Here is an 18,344-nt window from a genome sequence, read left to right as displayed (position 1 = left end):
GCTTTAAGAACTGGGACGTTTAAATACGCAAGTAGGTTAAAGGGGCACCATGGACAAACAGAAGTCGTCCAGCATCAATGTTGTACCACGTTCTAATCACAAAGATATGAGGCTCATAGAAAACGAAAAAAAAGAACTAAATACAGGTGCCGCCACCAACCGGCCGATTTTACAAGTAAAATGCGTGCGTCGACACGGATTTTCAACTCAGATCCCGGAGGCTACGATAGTCCGCCGTTCACATGAAAACGGTGGCAACCCGTACTTTTCGGTGAGGGCGTCACGAATTGAATTCAACTGGCGGGAACATTTCTAAATCCGCGTTTCTGGGAAATAAATGCGTCATTTGCGCCTGAAAAGCGTCGGCATAGCCAGAAAGAGCTTGAGAATTAATTTGTGATTAGAACAGTAGTTAACTGGAGTTGTCGCCTGTGTTCCTTTAAGTATATCAAGAAGCCACGAAGTGAGATACACAGCCTTCACAAGTATGCAGAGAAGAGATCCGTGCAGATGTATCGGGTTTTTATTTAAGCATAATGGTGACCACGAGCTCGCCGAGACATTTTACGAGTATAAGCTTAGATGATAAGCAGCGCTCGAACTCAAATGGCAGGCCTTGCCATAAACACGACAAAGAAATAATCCTAAACACTGCCAGTTTTCGCATTCACATGGAGGAGAGGAACGGCGTTGGGCGTTGTTTATAACGTATAACAGATAATACAGTCTGTAAAAAGTAAGGAGACAAGTTGCTTACTTATACGATGCGTAGTTGTACTTTTGTAGCATCCCTGGATGTCCTAATGTTCAGAGGGTCAAGTACAACAATCCCTCACACTTTTAAGGAAATTCTAATGCTGAGGATGCGTAACGAGCCGCACAGCGAAACCTAGTTGATTTTAGACATCCGAAAAAATCTGTACATTCTCAAGAACGCCCGTTCTCAGGTTGAATATTCTCAAAAGCGCGTCTCTCATAGCCTGAGTCGCTTTGGGACGTTAAACCTCATAAACCTAAGCCACCCTATTCTCAAAAGCGCCATCTGCCCAGTTAGCCCGCATATCATTCCGAATCACCCTCACCTCAACGAGGGCGCTTCTGGTTAGGTCTTGCTAGTTCTACTATGTCTTGCAACGACGACGATGGCTAAGCCATAACCTGAGAGAAAAATTTACGCGACTTTGACGAACATATTAGAATTGGTTCTCTTCTCCGCTGAGTTGCAGCCAAAGTCCTAAACTAAAGCTTGCCATTCATTGAGTGCTATGCCGGTAGGCCCGTTGTCTACAGACTGGTCACCCATTGCAGCCGTCATTGTCACATCTTGGTTCGGCAAGAATGCGAAAAGTTTGGGAGCTTTAATAATACGAAAGCGTTATATGGCTCGCTGACACTGTGACCCGGTGTCACCCTAAAAGTAAAGCCGTTACAAAAGCTGTGAAATCGAATTGAGACATTTGAATAAAATCGCAATGCTTTCCCATTACTCCTACGTAAGTTACTTAAGTGCCCCGGGTAATTAGTTTTACAATAGTATTGGTTGGTTTGGTTGGTTTATGGGGTTTAACGTCCCAAAGCGACTAAGGCTATGAGAGACGCCGTAGTGAAGGGCTCCGGAAATTTCGACCACCTGGGATTCTTTAACGTGCACTGACATCGCACAGTACACGGGCCTCTGGAATTTCCCCTCCAAAGAAATTCAACCGCCGCGGTCGGGATCGAACCCACGTCTTTCGGGTCAGTAGCCGAGCACCATAGCCAATGAGCCACCGCGGCGGCTACAATAGTATTGCAATGTTTAATGCCATTAACTTTACCCGTGCTACGTCGGTCCAAGGACAAAAGCCATTAGACCTCATGCACTTGTTGGAGCAGAAGCGTAGACGCCAGCAAAAAGGTTTTAAAACTGAACTGAGCCCAGCGCAATCAGCAGTTTGGAAAAGAAAATGATAGCAGTAACGCTAAGGGACAGGTTAGAGGCAGGTCAGCCAAAAAAGAATTGAAAATAATAATGCTAAGGGACAGCAAGAGAGCAGGATTGGTTAAGAACAAATAGGAGTCAGCGACTCCCACCACAGGACAGGATTAATTGGCGACCTGTCAGAGCAGCCTCCATTCTGCAGTCAACGTAGTTTGACTGATGGTGAGTGATGGCTTCTTTCCTGCCGTTAGCTTTGCTTGACTACATGATGTTAGTTTAGCTGGTCTAATCTTGTTAGTTACACGCCCTTAGGGTTGCAGTATGGCAGGTATTGCGCGTGTGCTACGTTGCGCAGTTGCATTCAACATTCATGAAACGACGGCTACATCTACATGAATAGATAAAAAAAGAGCGACAGATGTGCATGTTTTTCTAGCAGCTGGTTTGTTGCTAGAGATTATCAGAGGTGACAGGAATAATTTGCGGACTAGGGCGCTGATTTATGTAAAGTCAGTTTCCGCTGCGAAGCTTCCACAACGGTGTCAAGCTGAATTACTGCACAGCCGTTTCCCTGACGAGGAAAACCTGTCAGGGGCTAGTTCGCAGTTTATTCCCTGAATCGAGGAGAAGGATGCGGGCTTTCGAAACCGGTTTATTATCTCCAGTATTTTGGTATAACGATGAAGGATGTAGCATGGAGCCGGCTATCGAGTTATTTTATTCTACTAAAGTCAGAGAAAAGGACGGCCCATTTGTTGCAGTGACAGCATAATATTTACACTTCTCATTAAAGCAATAGCACCTTTTTACAATTCAAGCAGGGGATGACCACAACTTTGGGAGCTATATTAGTAGTAATGTCGAAATGAGGTTTTGTTAATAGATGCAAAAAAAAAGCACAACGATGGCATAGAGGTTCAGCTCCCACCTCGCGTGCAGGAGGATCGTGGTTCGAATCCCAATGCCACGCAACTCTCTACAGGATAAATAAATAATAATAATAATAAAGTATAAAACATCCGCTTGTAGACGGAACCGCATAACCAAGCTTGAGGTGCGGCCTGACCTCAGTGACCACAGACAACAAAGCCCACCTTCACGAGAACAGGATTTTTTCCAACCTGGTGTAGTAATTGGCCACCATCTGATACATGAATACACCAGTAAGGACCCAGTTAATTAGAGAGATATGGGAAAGGCTGTGAACCTGCAGTGGGCGTAGTCAGGCTGATGATGATGATCAATGTTCGCGCCTACTAAGAAATTATGGCAGAAGATTAGTAACTGGTCTTTTCCTCGAGTTTTGGAAGTAAAAAAACGACAGAATTTTGTAAACTGCGCCTGTTGCGCATCGTACTGAATTATTCATAAAATCAAATGCTTGTCACCTCCGACTATAACCGCTTGGGGCTCGGCGTACACATTCGCGGACGCCACTATGTAAATTTTTTCTCGAAGCTTTGACACTGAGACTCAACTGCGGGTCCTCCGACTGTCCTGAAGTGAGTTGTCTTGAATTGTTTTAAGCTACAGGTGGAATTAGCCTTGCTTATTTTGCCGGAAATTGCTCCACCGTAGTGTCACTTGTATGTTAATAATGTCCTAAAACCGGTCAGATCTGCTCCGCTATGCACACAGTCGCTTATAATAGAACATAGGCCACTCCCGCAGTAACTATCTATGCACACATTCACTCACAACACAACATTATCCACTCCAGAAGACACCATATATACGCATATTCAGTCACAGTAGAACATAGTCCATCGCACAGCCCCCATCCATGCACACATTCACTCACAGAACAACATAGGCCACTCAAGAAGGCACCATCTACGCACACATTAAATCACAGACGTCCACAGACCGTCCCTGCTGTCACTATTTAGAGTCAAGATCAGTGTCCTGCATGTCTGGTTTCCACTCGGGTAGAGAATGTCCTGAACTGTACTGTCAAAGGCTCCTGTCCTCTTGAAGGAAGCGAACATCAAAGACCTTTCCGCGTTGTACTCTGGGCAGTACATAATATATATATATATATATATATATACCCAAAAGAAACCGGACTTATTTTTGTTTGAACTTATTTGTTCACATTTTCAGCACAGACCTCTAATATCCTTCAAAGTACTCTCCACTTACAATGATACGTTTGTCGAATCTTTCATTCCATTTTTTAAAACATTGTTTAAATTCATCTTTTGTGATGCTTGACAGTCCCTCCGTCGTTTTTTTCTTCACCTCAGCAGCATCAGCGAAACGATTTCCATTCACCTGTGTTTTCATTCTACGAAACAAAGAAAGTAGCACGTGGCAAGGTCAGGTGAGTATGATGGTTGAGGAACAGAGGTCATACCATTTTTGGTCCGAATTTGTCGTAGAGACAGGCCTGTGTGAGCAGGGGCATTGCCATGGTGGAAAAACCAGTCACCCGTCTGCCACAAATCAGGCCGCTTCCACCGAACACTGTTGCCCAATCTTTTCAAAACATCCAAGCAGAAAGCCTGGTTAACTGTCTGACCCTGCGGAACAAATTCTGAATGGACGACTCCTCTCACGTCGAAAAAACAAATCAGCATTGTTTTGAGGTTTGGTTTCACCTGACGAGCTTTTTTGAGACGAGGTGAATTTGAAGTTTTCCATTGGCATGACTATTGCTTTGATTCAGGATTTAATTCAGGAACACTTGAGTTGTCCCCATAGCATCGTACTTGAACGTCTTTCTGAATATTTCAAGAGTTTCCGTTCCACTTTTTCCGAGAAAAAATCAGAATTTCACCTGCGCACGCTGTTCACGAAAGTCAGCCATTGCAAAAACGACACTCACACAAAACAGTCGTCACTCTAAAACTCTGCCTAAACTAGTCTGACCTCCTTCAGCGACGGCACTCGGCTTACTGACTCTGAAATGTTCGTTTTATGCACTCCCAGCGGCAAAACGCGGTACCACAGAAGCTGTGCCGATTCAAAAAATTAGTCCGGTTTCTTTTGGGTACCCCCTCGTATATATATATATATCCCCGCACACACCACATATAGAACATAGCGGAGACGATGTCATGCCCTTCTTATGCATCCAGGCAGGAGTACGAGCAGCTCCTGTTGGAATTCGATGTCGTAGAGTGGCCTGGGATCTTCTCAGACACTTGGTCACGCATGGCTTGTGGGGCGCACTCCACAGGTTAATGAAATAATCGAGCACCTTTGTTCTGAAGAAACGTTTTGCATCTGGAGGGACTTGTTTTGATAAATTTCGTTGCAGAGCTTTATGGGCGAGACTGTCTGCCACCTCTTTGCCTCTGGCTCCTATGCGAGAGGGCACCCATTGGAAATGTAGAGTGAAGCCTCTGTTGTGCAGATTCTCTACCAAGCGTAGAGAGCTTATAGACAAGGTGTCAGTATGGAACCCGCGCTCTAACCTCGAAAGGGCAGATTTTGAATCAGTTAAGATGACAACAGGTTGAGCCGGACAAGACCCTAACTTCCATAAAGCCGCCTCAATAGCAACAGTTTCGGCCGTTGTGGAGGATACGACAGCAGAAATGCGTGCAGACCACTTACAGGCCAAAGGAGGAACGTAAAAAGCCGCTGGGCTAGCTTGTTTGACCTTGTCTTCAGAACCATCCGTGAAAATTAGAAGATGGCGGTCATACTCTTTTTCCCAGTGTTCAAGTACGAGCGAACGCGTTGCTGCCAAAGAAGAGCTGCGCTTTGCGCTCACATGGGGAATTGTGACCTTACAGTCGAGGGTCTGAAAAGACCACGGTGGTTTCATCCGTTTCCTTTGCCTTGGAACATTAAGGCCTAAAGAACTAAGAGTATTAAGTGCCAAGTACGCCTTCGACTCATATTTCTTGCAGAGCTGCTGGAGAAGGGATTGCCCAGCTACCGTCCCTCCTGGGCGGCCAAGATGCACTAGTAGTCTTTGTGAAGCGACAAGGTTAAGCGGTTTTGACATTGACTTATGAAGTACTGCCTTTCTCGAAGCCGCCTGAGGAACACTAACGGCTCTTCTTAGGCCCTTTCTATGGAAAACTTCGAGGCGTTCAAGCTGTGAGGCCGAGGGAGAAATTAAAGGTAATTGATACATTATGCGACTGACCACCAGCGCTTCATGAAGTTTGACTATTGAAAAAGGATGGTTTCCCCACTGCTCACAAGCAATTCCACGGATCAAATTGAGACGCGAAGATGGAGAAGAGACTATCGCATCGACAGCTTTTTTCACTGTAGACGAGAGTCAATAATGACGCCCAGAAAACGCGTGTGATTTAATTGACGTATGCAAGAGTGACCAAGGCCTATCCGCAACCGCGCTTGACGCCTTCCTACACCTGGAAACAGAATAAAGCCGGATTTTTCCACTGATAGAGACAATTCCACACCTTGAAGGTAAGCTTGCACCGAAAGTAGAGCCTGTCGAGCTATCAGGGCTAATCGCTTGTGTTGGTAGCCAGTAATCCAAATACAAATGTCGTCAGCATACATTGACATATGCACTTGCCTGCAATTCTTTTTCAACGAATCGGGAAGGCCAGCCATTACGACGTTAAAGAGCATGGGGGAAAGAACATTTACTTGAGGCACACCTCTTGATAGAACCATTTCAGTGCTTATGGTACTCCCTGACCGTACACGAACCGCACGATTGCTGATAAACGAGTAAATGAATCTTAACATATGGCCCTGTATGCCCATGCCTTGCAAAGTGTTCAAAATTGAGCTTTGAAGCACGTTGTCATAAGCTTTTGCAACGCCAAGAATTATGGCTAAGGTGGAAAGGCCGAAAACTCTCTGATGTTCAATTTGACTCACCAAGTCTAAGACGCTATCTTGGGCACTAAAACCTCGGCGGAATCCTGTCATACATGATGGCAGTGCTTTGCGGCCCTCAAGCCACCGCAATAAGCGTTCAGTTGCCAGCTTCTTCATCAACTTAGATACACGGGAGGTCAATGACACAGGGCGATGCGAGGCAAGGTCTGTCACGTCTTTGCCAGGCTTCAGAACTAGAACTAGATATGCCACCTTCCGTGACGGACGAACATCGCCAGCTTCCCAAACCCGATTGATGAAGTTTAGGAGCTCCTTCCTGAGGCCCAGGGGCAGATTATGTAGCATTTGGTTGGTGATACCGTCGGGACCTGGTGCACACCGGCGCCGCAGGCCACCGAGCGCAGTCTGAAGGTCCCTAAGCGTGAACGCGACGTCCATGATAGACCTGGAGGAAGCAAGTGGTGTATATATATCCATTCCAGAATTTGCACGTACAAGTGCGTCTGCAAACTTTTCTGCTAAGCACGCGATAGGTCTTTCCCTGCGCATTGCAAGAGCTTCAAACGGTTCCAAGGGTGAGATTCTTTAGCAAGGCTGCCAGTAACTCGCCGTATTCTCGTCATCGGTGAGAACACAGTCAAACTAGCACAGAATGAGGCCCATTGTGATCTGTAGAGTTTGTTCGTTTGCCGTCGAATGGCAGAATTCAGCCTAATGAAGGTCGTCTTCAAGTCCCTGTCGTCTTTCTTCGGCAAGAGTAGTCGCTCCGCCCTTCTCGCTGCGCAAAGGTTTCTGAGTTTTAAATCCGGGGCCGGAAAAAGATCAGGTAACTTGACCACCGTAGTTGCTCCCATCTTACTCGAAACCCTTTTGTCAATAACATCACCACAAACACGTTCTAGGTGCTCTTTTCACTTGTCCCAGTTGACCACATGGCTGATTTTAGGGCCACGTGTACCAAAGTCGGCAACAAACACAAAAATCGGATAATGATCACTTCCCATGCGGTCAGGCGCTGTTGACCACCTCACGTGGGCGTCAGGTGAATGCAAAGCCAGGTCTATAGCTGTCGCTAAGGTTGGAGGCCGGAAAAAAGTGGGGCTTCCGTCATTGGCAACACACAGGTCCAAACCGTCAATGACGTCTACGAGTTGCGTCCACGGGAACCCGTGTTCCTGTCATCCCAGACGGCATGACGGGCGTTGAAATCACCGCAGATGATCCAAGGAGCTGGGCAGCGGTCGCAGAGCTGCTGTAGAAACAAATCCAATGCAACCTTCTTCCGCGGGGACACGTACACAGATACAATAGGCAGGGTTCGAAAGCCGAGCTATATTCTCACAGCCGCTATACCTCGGTGTTATCCGTGCAACGATCGGCAGCGCTTAAAGAAACGTGCGATTTCCCTTCTAATGTAAAGTGTGGCACTTCCTGCTGGGAATGACTTTATGCTGCAGTTTTTATGGGCGACATATCCAGTCAAACGTCTCCCGCTTGGCAGGCCAGCTTCCGACAGGGCCAGTACCAGAACACAGGTCTCAAGAATAGTTTCAGTTCAACTAACCGACTTAAGATCCCAGCGCAGTTTCATTGCAATATAAACGGCACCTGTCCGTGGATATTGGATCCATGAGGTTGAACACCATCCATATTAGACCAAAGGGAAGTTCGCTAAGAAGGTGGTAATCATGGACTCAAAAGAAAGCACCAGCTGTAGGAAGCTTTCAGGTTACCAGGCGGCATTTCTGGAACATGTGAACGCAGGGCCCCAAACAAAACCTGAAAAAGGTCAGACACATCTTGATTTTTGAGCTCCTTTTTTGCGCAACGCACTCACAACTTCGACAAAAGATGCCAACGGGGACACAATCTTGGCCGCAGTAGCGGGTTTTCTCGTCACTTGTGCATATGATAGTCCCCCTTGCCGTCGAGTATGGCTGTAATCTGGTCGCTCAGGAACAGGGATACTTTTTTCTGGAGGAAAAACAACCGACTCGCACGCAATGGACGCTGGCGTCTTGATGGACTCAGGTCTCTTAGGGACATTGTTGGGTGACGCAACAACCTCAGACTCCAACACTGGGAACTCGTCAAGTCCTGGCACAGGCTGCTCAGTTGGTTGGGGTTTAGGACCAGCAATAAAGGATATTCGATGGTGCAGAGAACTCAAACGGAAGGGGCAGCCTCCAAAACTCGATGGATGAACACCACCGCAATTGGCACAAGCAAAATCGGACTTGCCGGCTTTAAAGTCGTGGTCGCCACCGCATCGCTTACAGCGTTGATCCTTTGTGCAAAATTTGTCCACATGCCTAAACCGTTTACATCTAGAACACAGTGGAGGAGCTGCAGTGAAATCGGGAACTTCGTGTTTTGTGAATCCCAGATAAATATTTTCGGGGTGCTCGTTGGGAGCGAACGTCAGCACGACAGAGTTTGTAGGTTTCACGCCCATTCCTTTTCTTGAGACTCCACACTACGCACGAGTCGTTTCACGTGCAGAACACGTTGTGGTTTCAAGTAATCAAGTAGGTAACTTTCTGAATACCACTTTGGTACACCCTTAATAACACACGTGCTCTGCATGTAGGAATTGGGCAACCGCACTTTAACCTTGATGTCACCAATCTGAGAGCACTGCAGGAGCTTGTCAACCTGCTCTTCTGTTGAAACATCCAGCTGAAGAGCCCCTTGCATGGTGAACCGACTACGAATCGGAGCTGAACCCAGCAGTGATTGAATGGCCGCAGAAATCAAGATGGAATTCCTCTCTCTTGAATCAACGCCTTTCGCTGTGGGCTCAACCACTACCGGGATCCCGACCGTTCGGTGCTTGCGGTGACTCACCAACTTGAAGCTCTCATGGTCCACGTCACTCATATCGGCCACGGACTCGTCATCGTCCACGATCGTTGTCTCATCCCCACTGAGTGAAGAGGTCTCGCTGGACGAATGGTCATCTTCATGTTCTGGTCGCTCCATTGCCTGGGAAGGCATGGCCGCCTCTTCCGAGCCAGCCTCCTTAGATTGGCGTAGTCCCTTTAGCGCCGGCGCCGGAGCAGCCGTACCCTTCGCGTAGGGACAGTACTGCCTTGCAGATGCAGCCATCCTCGAATATTCAAATAAACCTGGATAAAATGGGAAAATTTTGGTAAATAACCAGAGCTGAAGCGACAGTAGTTGTTGTTGTTGTCGTCTAAATAATGGCGCGTACCCACTGCGGGATTGGCCAAGACACAGGCGGGAACTGATAGGTACTCAGAATGTTAAACAAGTAAATAAATGATGGGGAAAAAATAAAGTAATAATGATAATAGGTCGAACAACGTCTTCGACTTCCTCTTCCTCCCGAGATTCGGCCTGGATCCAAGGACTGCCAGCCATCGCCTAGGCAGGAGGACAAAAGCCCTCCCTGTATCTGTTGGATAATGAAGTTATTCCTTCCTTCCATCTATACATATATTCATCCATTAATCAATCGAAGATTGTTTTGCTTTTTCAGCCTGGTCGAGCTGGTGACGCAGTGTAGCCGTCGTCACATTTCGGTCCAGCAAGAATACGAAACGTTTGGGAGCTTTAATGAAGCGAGAGCATTAGATTGTTCATCGACGCGAAACCCTAGCGTCGCCCAATTAGTGGCGGTGTTGCGACATTCGCGACTGGTCGAAACGGTGCGACGTCATTAAAGTCAGGAAAATACGAAATGTGGACCAATGATAATCTGTACTAGTACCTGCCACTCCACCAGGTACAAGGAATCAGAATGGAATCAGAATTAGAATAAAATCGGAATAAAACTGAAACGAAATCGGTACAAAACCATAATGGAATGGGGATAGAACTGAAATATTTTCGCATTACTCGCTTGTGAGTTCCTTGAGTGCCGTCGGTAAAATTTTTTGAGAGCAGCAATGCAATGCTTAATGCCATTGAATTTGCCCGTGCTGCCTGTATAAAAGGACAAACGCTATTAGTCCTCATGCACTTATTCTTGAAGCACAAGCATAGAGGACAACAAAAACGTTTTAAAGCTGTTTGGAAAAGAAAATTGTAGCACTAACGCTATGGGGTTGGGTAGCCTAAAAATATTTCAAAAATAATAATGCTAAGTTACGCTAACTAATGTGGGCACTTCAAAAAGAAATAAGAATATTATTGTCCAGCCCGCACCGCCTAAAGCACAACGGGCTTGAATCTAAGGGACATTGGCTAGACTGGGCAAAATAAAAATAAATGAAAACAACAGCGCCCTGCCTGAGAATTATGCTAAGGGACAGAAACTCTTATAAAAAATTTATCTATAGACAGCCTATAGACGTCATATAGACTCTATTGCCATGCTATAGATATTTCTTTTTCTCTCTTAATGGTCTATATACAGACTGTTCATAGCGAAAAGTCTACTAAAGTATATGGTCATAATTCTATAGATTGTCGATCTATAGACTGTCAATACCACTTGGTTAGCCGGCAGACTACTCTATAAAATTTGTCTATAAGGAGCCTACAGACTTTATAGACCAAAGTCTATAGGCAGTCTATAGACTGCCTAAAAAATGTTTTTAAGGGAAGAGAGCAAAGTCGGTCAAAAAAAGTGGAGGGGGGGGGGTCAATAACGTTCTACAGTAAGTTATAACTTGAGAATATACTAGAAGGGCTGTCTGCGTAGAGAACTGAGGCATAGAGAATGTGCAGTGAGAGTTTTCAACGGTGGGTTTAGAGTTTGTCTAGAAGACCAATCTCATCTAAATAATCTAATAAAAAGTTCATAGCGCGTCTCTGCTGCCTATAGCAGGCTAAGGGTCCTAATTACATAGTCCAGTATTCGAGGAACCCGAGTGAGTGATCCGATAAGATGTTCATAACGTCCACGATCCTCAGCATACGCTCGGAATTCTAAAAAAACATGCTTCTTACTAAGCCGCACTTTTCGCAGTACGGACTGTTCGCCGGACCTAAACGACACTGTAAGACTTTTGTAAATGCAGCGTTTAGACAAAGTCGATTATAAAGAGCTTCTACACGGCCAGGAAGTCTGGGTAGCAGTCTTGATCAGAGGTGCGGGTCGATGGAGTGCCGAAGAAGGTGACGATATGTTGGCAAGCTCCATAGCCGGCTTTTTTTTTTTTTTGATAAGCGCTTGTTTTTCGATAGTTGGGACGCCTCAGACCTCGCGAAGTAAATCTGTTTGTTATTCCGGTGTTGATGAGAGTGGTGGCTTCTTGCCTACTAATTGCTTTGCTTGACTACATCATGGTCATAAAGTGAACAAGGGAGGGGAAAACGTGAGGCTGCTTGCCAACGTTTCGACACGACGACTTGTTTTCGTTTGGACGAAGATTTACTGCGTGATGTTAGGTTAGCTGGTCTCATGGCTTTAGTTACACGCGCTAAGGGTTTCAGTATGACAGGTAAAGCCCGCATGCTACGCTTTCATAGTTGCATTCAAAGGTCATAAAACACAGGCAGGTGGCACGTATACATGAGCAAATAAAAAAAAAATTGCAACAGAGATATGAACGTGGAATCTTGCAGCTGGTTTGCACCGCGAGATTCTCCCAGCTGACAGGAAGCGTCCGCGGACTAGTGCGCTGATTTATTGCTAGTCGGTTTGCACAGATAAGCTCACAGAACAGTGTCATGCTCTGGCAGATGAATTATTGCACCGCCATTTCACTCACGACACAAAACTGGCGGCTCTTAGTAAGCGGTTTATTCTATGAAATATCGAGAAAAAAGGATGTTGGTTTTCAAAACTGGTCTATTCCCCCAAGTCTTTTGGGAGAATGATGAAGGATGTTCTGTGAAAACAGCGCGAAACGCAGCGGACACAAAAGAAGACGGGACGAACGCTGATTAATGATGATGGTGATAATGATGTCCTCAGGCTTAATGGCACATACAAGCGGCGGGGGATTGGTAATCAACTCCCGTCCTGTCTTCTTTCTTGTTCGATGTGTTTCGCGTAGTTTCCACATAATGTCCCACCAACTAGCTCGGCTTTCCGTGTTACTGCACGATGAAGGATGTAGCATGGAGCAGGCTATCCATTATTTTTTTCAACTAAAATCACTGTAAATGATTGCAGGCCATGTAGTACAGCGACACAGCGACAGCCCCACTGTTACACTTATTTGCGACATTTCTTTACTTATAATTGCATCTGATTTGCACTTCGAGTCAGAGGATGACAAAAACTCCGCCTTTATATTAGCAGTAAGATCCAAATTAAAATTCGTTAATGTACGATCTAGCCTGCGAAGAAATTTTGGCGGAAAATTACTAACCAAAATATTCCTCAAATTTTGCAAAGAAGAAAAAGCAGCATTTTGTAAACTGCGACTCATACCCAGAAATTGTGGACGAGCGCATTTAAGAACTGGAAACAGTTTATGAAAGCAATTTTTTCATATGTCGTAAAATTTCACTACAACTATCAGTATGACCGAACTACGGAAAGAAGAATGATAGGTGTAACGGTAAGAGATCGGAAGCGGGCGGAGTGGGTGATGGAACAAACGCGGGTTAATGACATCCTAGTCGAAATCAAGAGGAAGAAACAGGCTTGGGAAGGGCATGTAATGCGAAGGCAAGATAACCGTTGGATAACCGCAGGGTAACGGAGCGGATTCCGAGAGAACGAAAACAAGCGTAGCAGGGGGCGACAGAAAGTGAGGTGGGCGGCCGAAATTAAGAAGTTTGCGGGGATAGGGTGGCCGCAGCTGGCGAGGGACAGGGTTAATTGGAGAGACATGGGAGAGGCCTTTGTCCTGCAGTGGGCGTAGTCAGGCTGATGATGATGATGATGACCGTAAATCTCCCCTCGGCAGGCTTGCATTTTTTTTTCGCTATTAACGTTTTTCCAGCCGTCAAAAACTTTCCCTGTTGGTTTTCTAAGGAAGCCTGGATTACTCGACGTGAGCGATGGAGAAAAGGTAAAAAGCAGATTTTTCTACGCATCCGAACAATGGACCACTATATTTAATATTTTCTTCTGACTACCTTACAATATTCCGCGGTTGCATCCCAATTAGAAATAATGTTCAAGAGTCCTAGGCTTGGTTGAACGCCGTACAAAGGGATTTAATTTCATTGCCCCTAACGCTACAAGTTCCAGTAATCGACCGTAGAGGTCCGTTCCTTAAAGATATAAAATGTTTGAAATAACGAAAAAATGACGATCTAATGTGTACATGGAAAGAAAAAATATTTTTCGAATGTCGGTAACTGACGCGACGTTTTAGGAATCTGTAATGGTCACAGCAAGCTCGTTTGCTTCGATAAGTGGTCGGTCGAAAAAGTGGCCACAATGCAATGTTTAGCATTTCCGTACGGGATGTTTTTTTTTAATTATTGATCATTTTCACTCAAAGGTAAGCAGCTAACAATGAGAGAAAATAACGGCAAGAAAGTCATGCATAGGAGCCGTATGCATGCCCTGTAACTTTTACTTTTTCAGCGATAAATTGATTGAGGTTTTCAATTTCCATTGATAAATGCCACAAATAAAGAGACAGAAACATTCTCCTATGATTTCCTTCGTTTTATTAAGTGTTAGCTTTCTTCATAAGGGTTAACTACGTTACTGTCTAATTCAATGTAGCCTGTCTCAGCTTCCTTACCATGTTCCAGTCACCATTCTGTGTCTGTGTTAACCAATCCAGTCTGAACGAGGCTTTTAAATGCATTTGTAATGAATGAATGAATGAATGAATGAATGAATGAATGAATGAATGAATGAATGAATGAATGAATGAATGAATGAATGAATGAATGAATTATCCTGGGTGTAGGGTCCCTAACCACACCTCTGTTTCTAATTAAATTTCTATTTTTCTTCGGTGCTACCAAACCCAGCAACTCTTGCAGGCAACAACACTGACGCGACGCACATAGATTGCAGTCCATATTTTCATGACACGTGTATTTCAAGGCTCCCTTTAACAGTGCTGTTTCGGTACAGAGCACCAAAGGCTCGGCGCTGACGGGCTGCAGCAAAATACAGTGCGAGCTACAATAACGGCACAGGACAGGTGGAGCTTCGGGTCGCAGCATAAACGCTCCACAGGGCGCACGCCTCCACAGTTGTCAACAAGTCAACCGAAACGGACGAGGCGCAAGATAAAAGGCTCCGTCACTACCATTATTGTCTTTCTTTCTTGTTTTCTGATCCAACTTGGGTTACGCTTTCTCGTGCTGTTCCATCATTCGGAAAAACTAGCAGCTGTTTCGCGTCTGCCTGCGCTCCCACGAAAGCACCAGCAAGGACGCCGCGGATTTTATTCTTTGTTTCATACCGTTAAAGGTCCCTGTCCGTTAACGACAAAAAACGAACTCAAGTGCGGTTATCCTACGAAGCGTTGCACGTGTGAGCTATGTTAAACACCGATGGTGGCCGCCACGAGGTACTGAACTTGAGCGGAAATCCGTTTCCTGAAGCTGTGCGACTCAGATAGTCCTATACGCACGTCAGTGCGAGACGAACGCGTGCATGTTGCCATTCATCAGCCCCTAACACTAGATTTAGACGCATTTGCAGCATCTGAAAGGAATTACGAAACCCTATACCGTCGACCATCAGTTAAATATGCACTGAAGCCATCTTTTTCATCCCAGGTGTTTGCAATATTTCAATGATAATGTAGGAAGGTGTATGCAATTGGCATGTATCTATGACCATGTATGTAGTGTTTTGAATATATAACGGCCTTCTATAATGTTATTCATTTATTTTTTGTTCTAATGGTGAATTATGGAAATGTCCTTTTTTTTTCGAATCTAACAGTTCTTACTTATCTCTGTCACCCATGTAGCTCACGGAAAGAGAGCACTGTCGAGCAGCTGCTTTTTATCCCTTCTCCTCAGGCATGCGATATACATGTCTGAAAAAAAAAAAAAAACAACCTTCATGCCTTGAAACCTTGAATCTCTGAAAGGCCAGCGTGCCGAAATTTCAAAAACATCATGCTTATGAAATGTGCGGCTCCGCAGTAAGTATGATATGCTAATTGTAATACAGGCCGGATGCGGTGGTTCAGTGCTTTTGGCGCTCGACTTTCGATTCCAAGGTCCCGGGTTGAATCCCAGTCACGAAGGGCTTGTTTCGGTCAGGGAGAAGCAAGTAAACGCCAGTGGGCTGAGCGATGTTAGCGCGAGTTAAAGAGCCCCTGCTGGCCAAAACGAATCCGGAGTGAACCCCTACACCGTCCCTTGATGCCCATGTTTCGCCTCCGAACGTTAAACCCCGCACAGAAATACCTCTAGTACTGAGAACGTCTAGTTCCGACAGAAATGACAGCGAAACAAATAAACCGTCACATGTCATTTAGGGTATTTGCAAGGATTTAAGTAACAAATTGCCACCAAATCACTTTGCAGCAAGTGTAGTGCTTCGCTTGTCACACTGATTTGTTTTTCCTTTTACTTTCTCCAAAGAGAGAGAAAGACTACTCATCCTTACTGAGAAGAATAATAATCGAGCATGGAGAAGTTGAGCTTCAAGTTCCAGAGCCCCTCGTTAGGTACTTCCTCGCAATACTTTTCTTTTAATGTTTTCATGAAACGTGTGGATTTAACGACCCATAGAAACTAAAATCTTGTTTAGTTAGTTATTTTAGCTTAGTTACTTATTCAAAGTACTGCTAAAGACCCTCTTTCGAGGGCCCTCCAAAGGAAAGGGCGGGGGGGGGGGGGCAATAAAAGAGCACGCTGCAGCCACAAATTTGCACTAAAAGTACACACGATATTCTGCTTAGCATTTCGAAGAAATTCAAATATTTCAAACGCAAGAAATATCACAAGAAAATAATTACAATGATGACAAGTAAACCACTAGGACTAAAAATAAATGTATGGCAGCTCAATTCCGCGGGTGTATAATTAATCTCCACGACAGGAGCATCTACATATCGCTAAGAAATAATGAATGGGACCAATAAGACCGTGCATTGTTAGCTGTTATTCAAAGCACGTTTTAGTTTTTTAGACTCCGTAGCGATATTAGATGTCAATATCTTCATTATCAGGCTCGGTGAATCATTTCGCGAAAAGCGATGTGCGGCAAGTCTCACGTTTTTATCTGTGAGGATGATCATGCCATGGAAAATTAGTTTCGGGTTCCATCAAAAAATCTTGATGATGCGAGGACTGATTACAAAGCTGTTAAAGAGCGAAAGACACGTATGTTAACCGCAGGAATAAAGGTTTGGTAATTGAGCGCGTGCTTTTAAAGATCTGGTACTTGTGTGACCTAAGTAATCAATAAATTCTGATGTTATTTAATGCTATTTATGACGTAAGTTTGACTGGTATTCCAGATGACAGATGCGCATAGGTTGGATTAAAGTGGTGTAGGCAAATTTGCAAATGCGGCTCAGAGAAGGTTGGAGATTGTCTCTAAGAAATCCCAAGGAGCAGTTAACAGATGCAAGCATGGAATTAATGTGGTGATGCCGTGATAAGTCTGACTGGAAGGGGAATTAAAGTTACGCGCATGTATTTGTATGCTCAATTGCTTCATTAGTAATCCTGTAAGAGCTCTGAAACCGGCTTACGCGATATACAGCATCGTACTGATATCGAGGGCGCATCAGTCTATCGAACGATGCTCAAGTTTCAAAACATGACGCTAGCCGACATTGTAGTGACCGCAGGTTCTTGAAGCCACCTGATCGCTGTGCTGCTGCGGGCATCGATGCTTAAATCCACCAAATTTCATTTTGGACAACTTTAAAGGCCCAGAGACATATGACATAGCGGAGAACTGCATACTTTTACATACTCCACGCCCCGAGAGATGGCACCACCTTCCGCTCGCCACCAGCACGACAGGGTGCTAGACGCCGCTGTGGCGTTTCCTTAGGCCAAAGATGGAGGACACGGCTTTTGAAGGCACACTCAAGACAACCAAGTCCAATTTTTATTCTCAGCAAAAAAAAAAAAAAAAACGATGACATGCATGCTTATGGCTATGTTCTCTTTTGTCCAGCTGCAAACCGTGCATTTATTCCTGAGAAAATTCCGGTTAAAAATTGCAAATTCCTTTTTTTTTCTTCCCGCTCATTCAAGCTCCTGACGTCAATTCCGAACATGACCCCGTGATTACCAAATATAAGTGAATGACAGTGCAGCCCAGCCTCAAGGATCGGCGCCCAAAAAAATAGCTCACGGCGTCATCGTACTTTGATAAAACTGCCGGCGTTGGCGATACGTGCACAGACGAACCTCGTTAAAACGAAGAGGTTCATAACGAAATATTGGATATAACGCAGGAATGACAATTTCCCATGAAAGCTCAGCCAACACGGGCTATAACGAAGCTACGGCTGTAACGATGTAACCGCCGAACCCCTTCAACTTCGTTAAAATGAGGTGGAACTTATTTCATTTTTGATCCTTTTCAGGGTATTTTCACTTGCCAGTACTTTGCCATTATTACGCGGTAAACTGTTGATGCAGGCCAACTTGTTTGTACGCAACAAACCTGTAACGCTTTACGGCCCAGCCCGCATAAATATGTTGGTGCATTAAAATAAAAATTAATTTTTGTCTCGCGGCAAAAATGTTCATGTTCTAGCCCAGCTCACACGTTTTGTGAGGGTTTAGGAAATAAATAAGACTAGCTCATTCGGAAAACCGCCCAAGATTA

General features: G+C 45.0%; 1 protein-coding gene across 1 annotated transcript in view; it reads right to left on the bottom strand.

Annotated features, from left to right (window-relative positions):
• LOC149335571 (immunomodulatory peroxidase-like) overlaps positions 1-18,344 on the bottom strand; it is a 71,451-nt gene that overhangs the window by 43,991 nt on the left and 9,116 nt on the right. Inside the window, exons 3-4 of the mRNA XM_089553973.1 lie at positions 9,545-9,825; positions 8,666-8,804 (exon numbers count right to left, since the gene is read on the bottom strand). Of these exons, the coding sequence (XP_089410099.1) occupies positions 8,666-8,804; positions 9,545-9,825 (420 nt within the window). The remainder of the gene's footprint in view (positions 1-8,665; positions 8,805-9,544; positions 9,826-18,344) is intronic.

The sequence above is a fragment of the Amblyomma mixtum genome, chromosome 7 (genome assembly GCF_055824585.1).
Source record: "Amblyomma mixtum isolate Tamu chromosome 7, ASM5582458v1, whole genome shotgun sequence".
In the NCBI taxonomy this organism is placed as follows: Eukaryota; Metazoa; Arthropoda; class Arachnida; order Ixodida; family Ixodidae; genus Amblyomma; species Amblyomma mixtum.
Note: the sequence above shows the minus strand (reverse complement) of the source record. Positions and strands in the feature narration are given on the sequence as shown.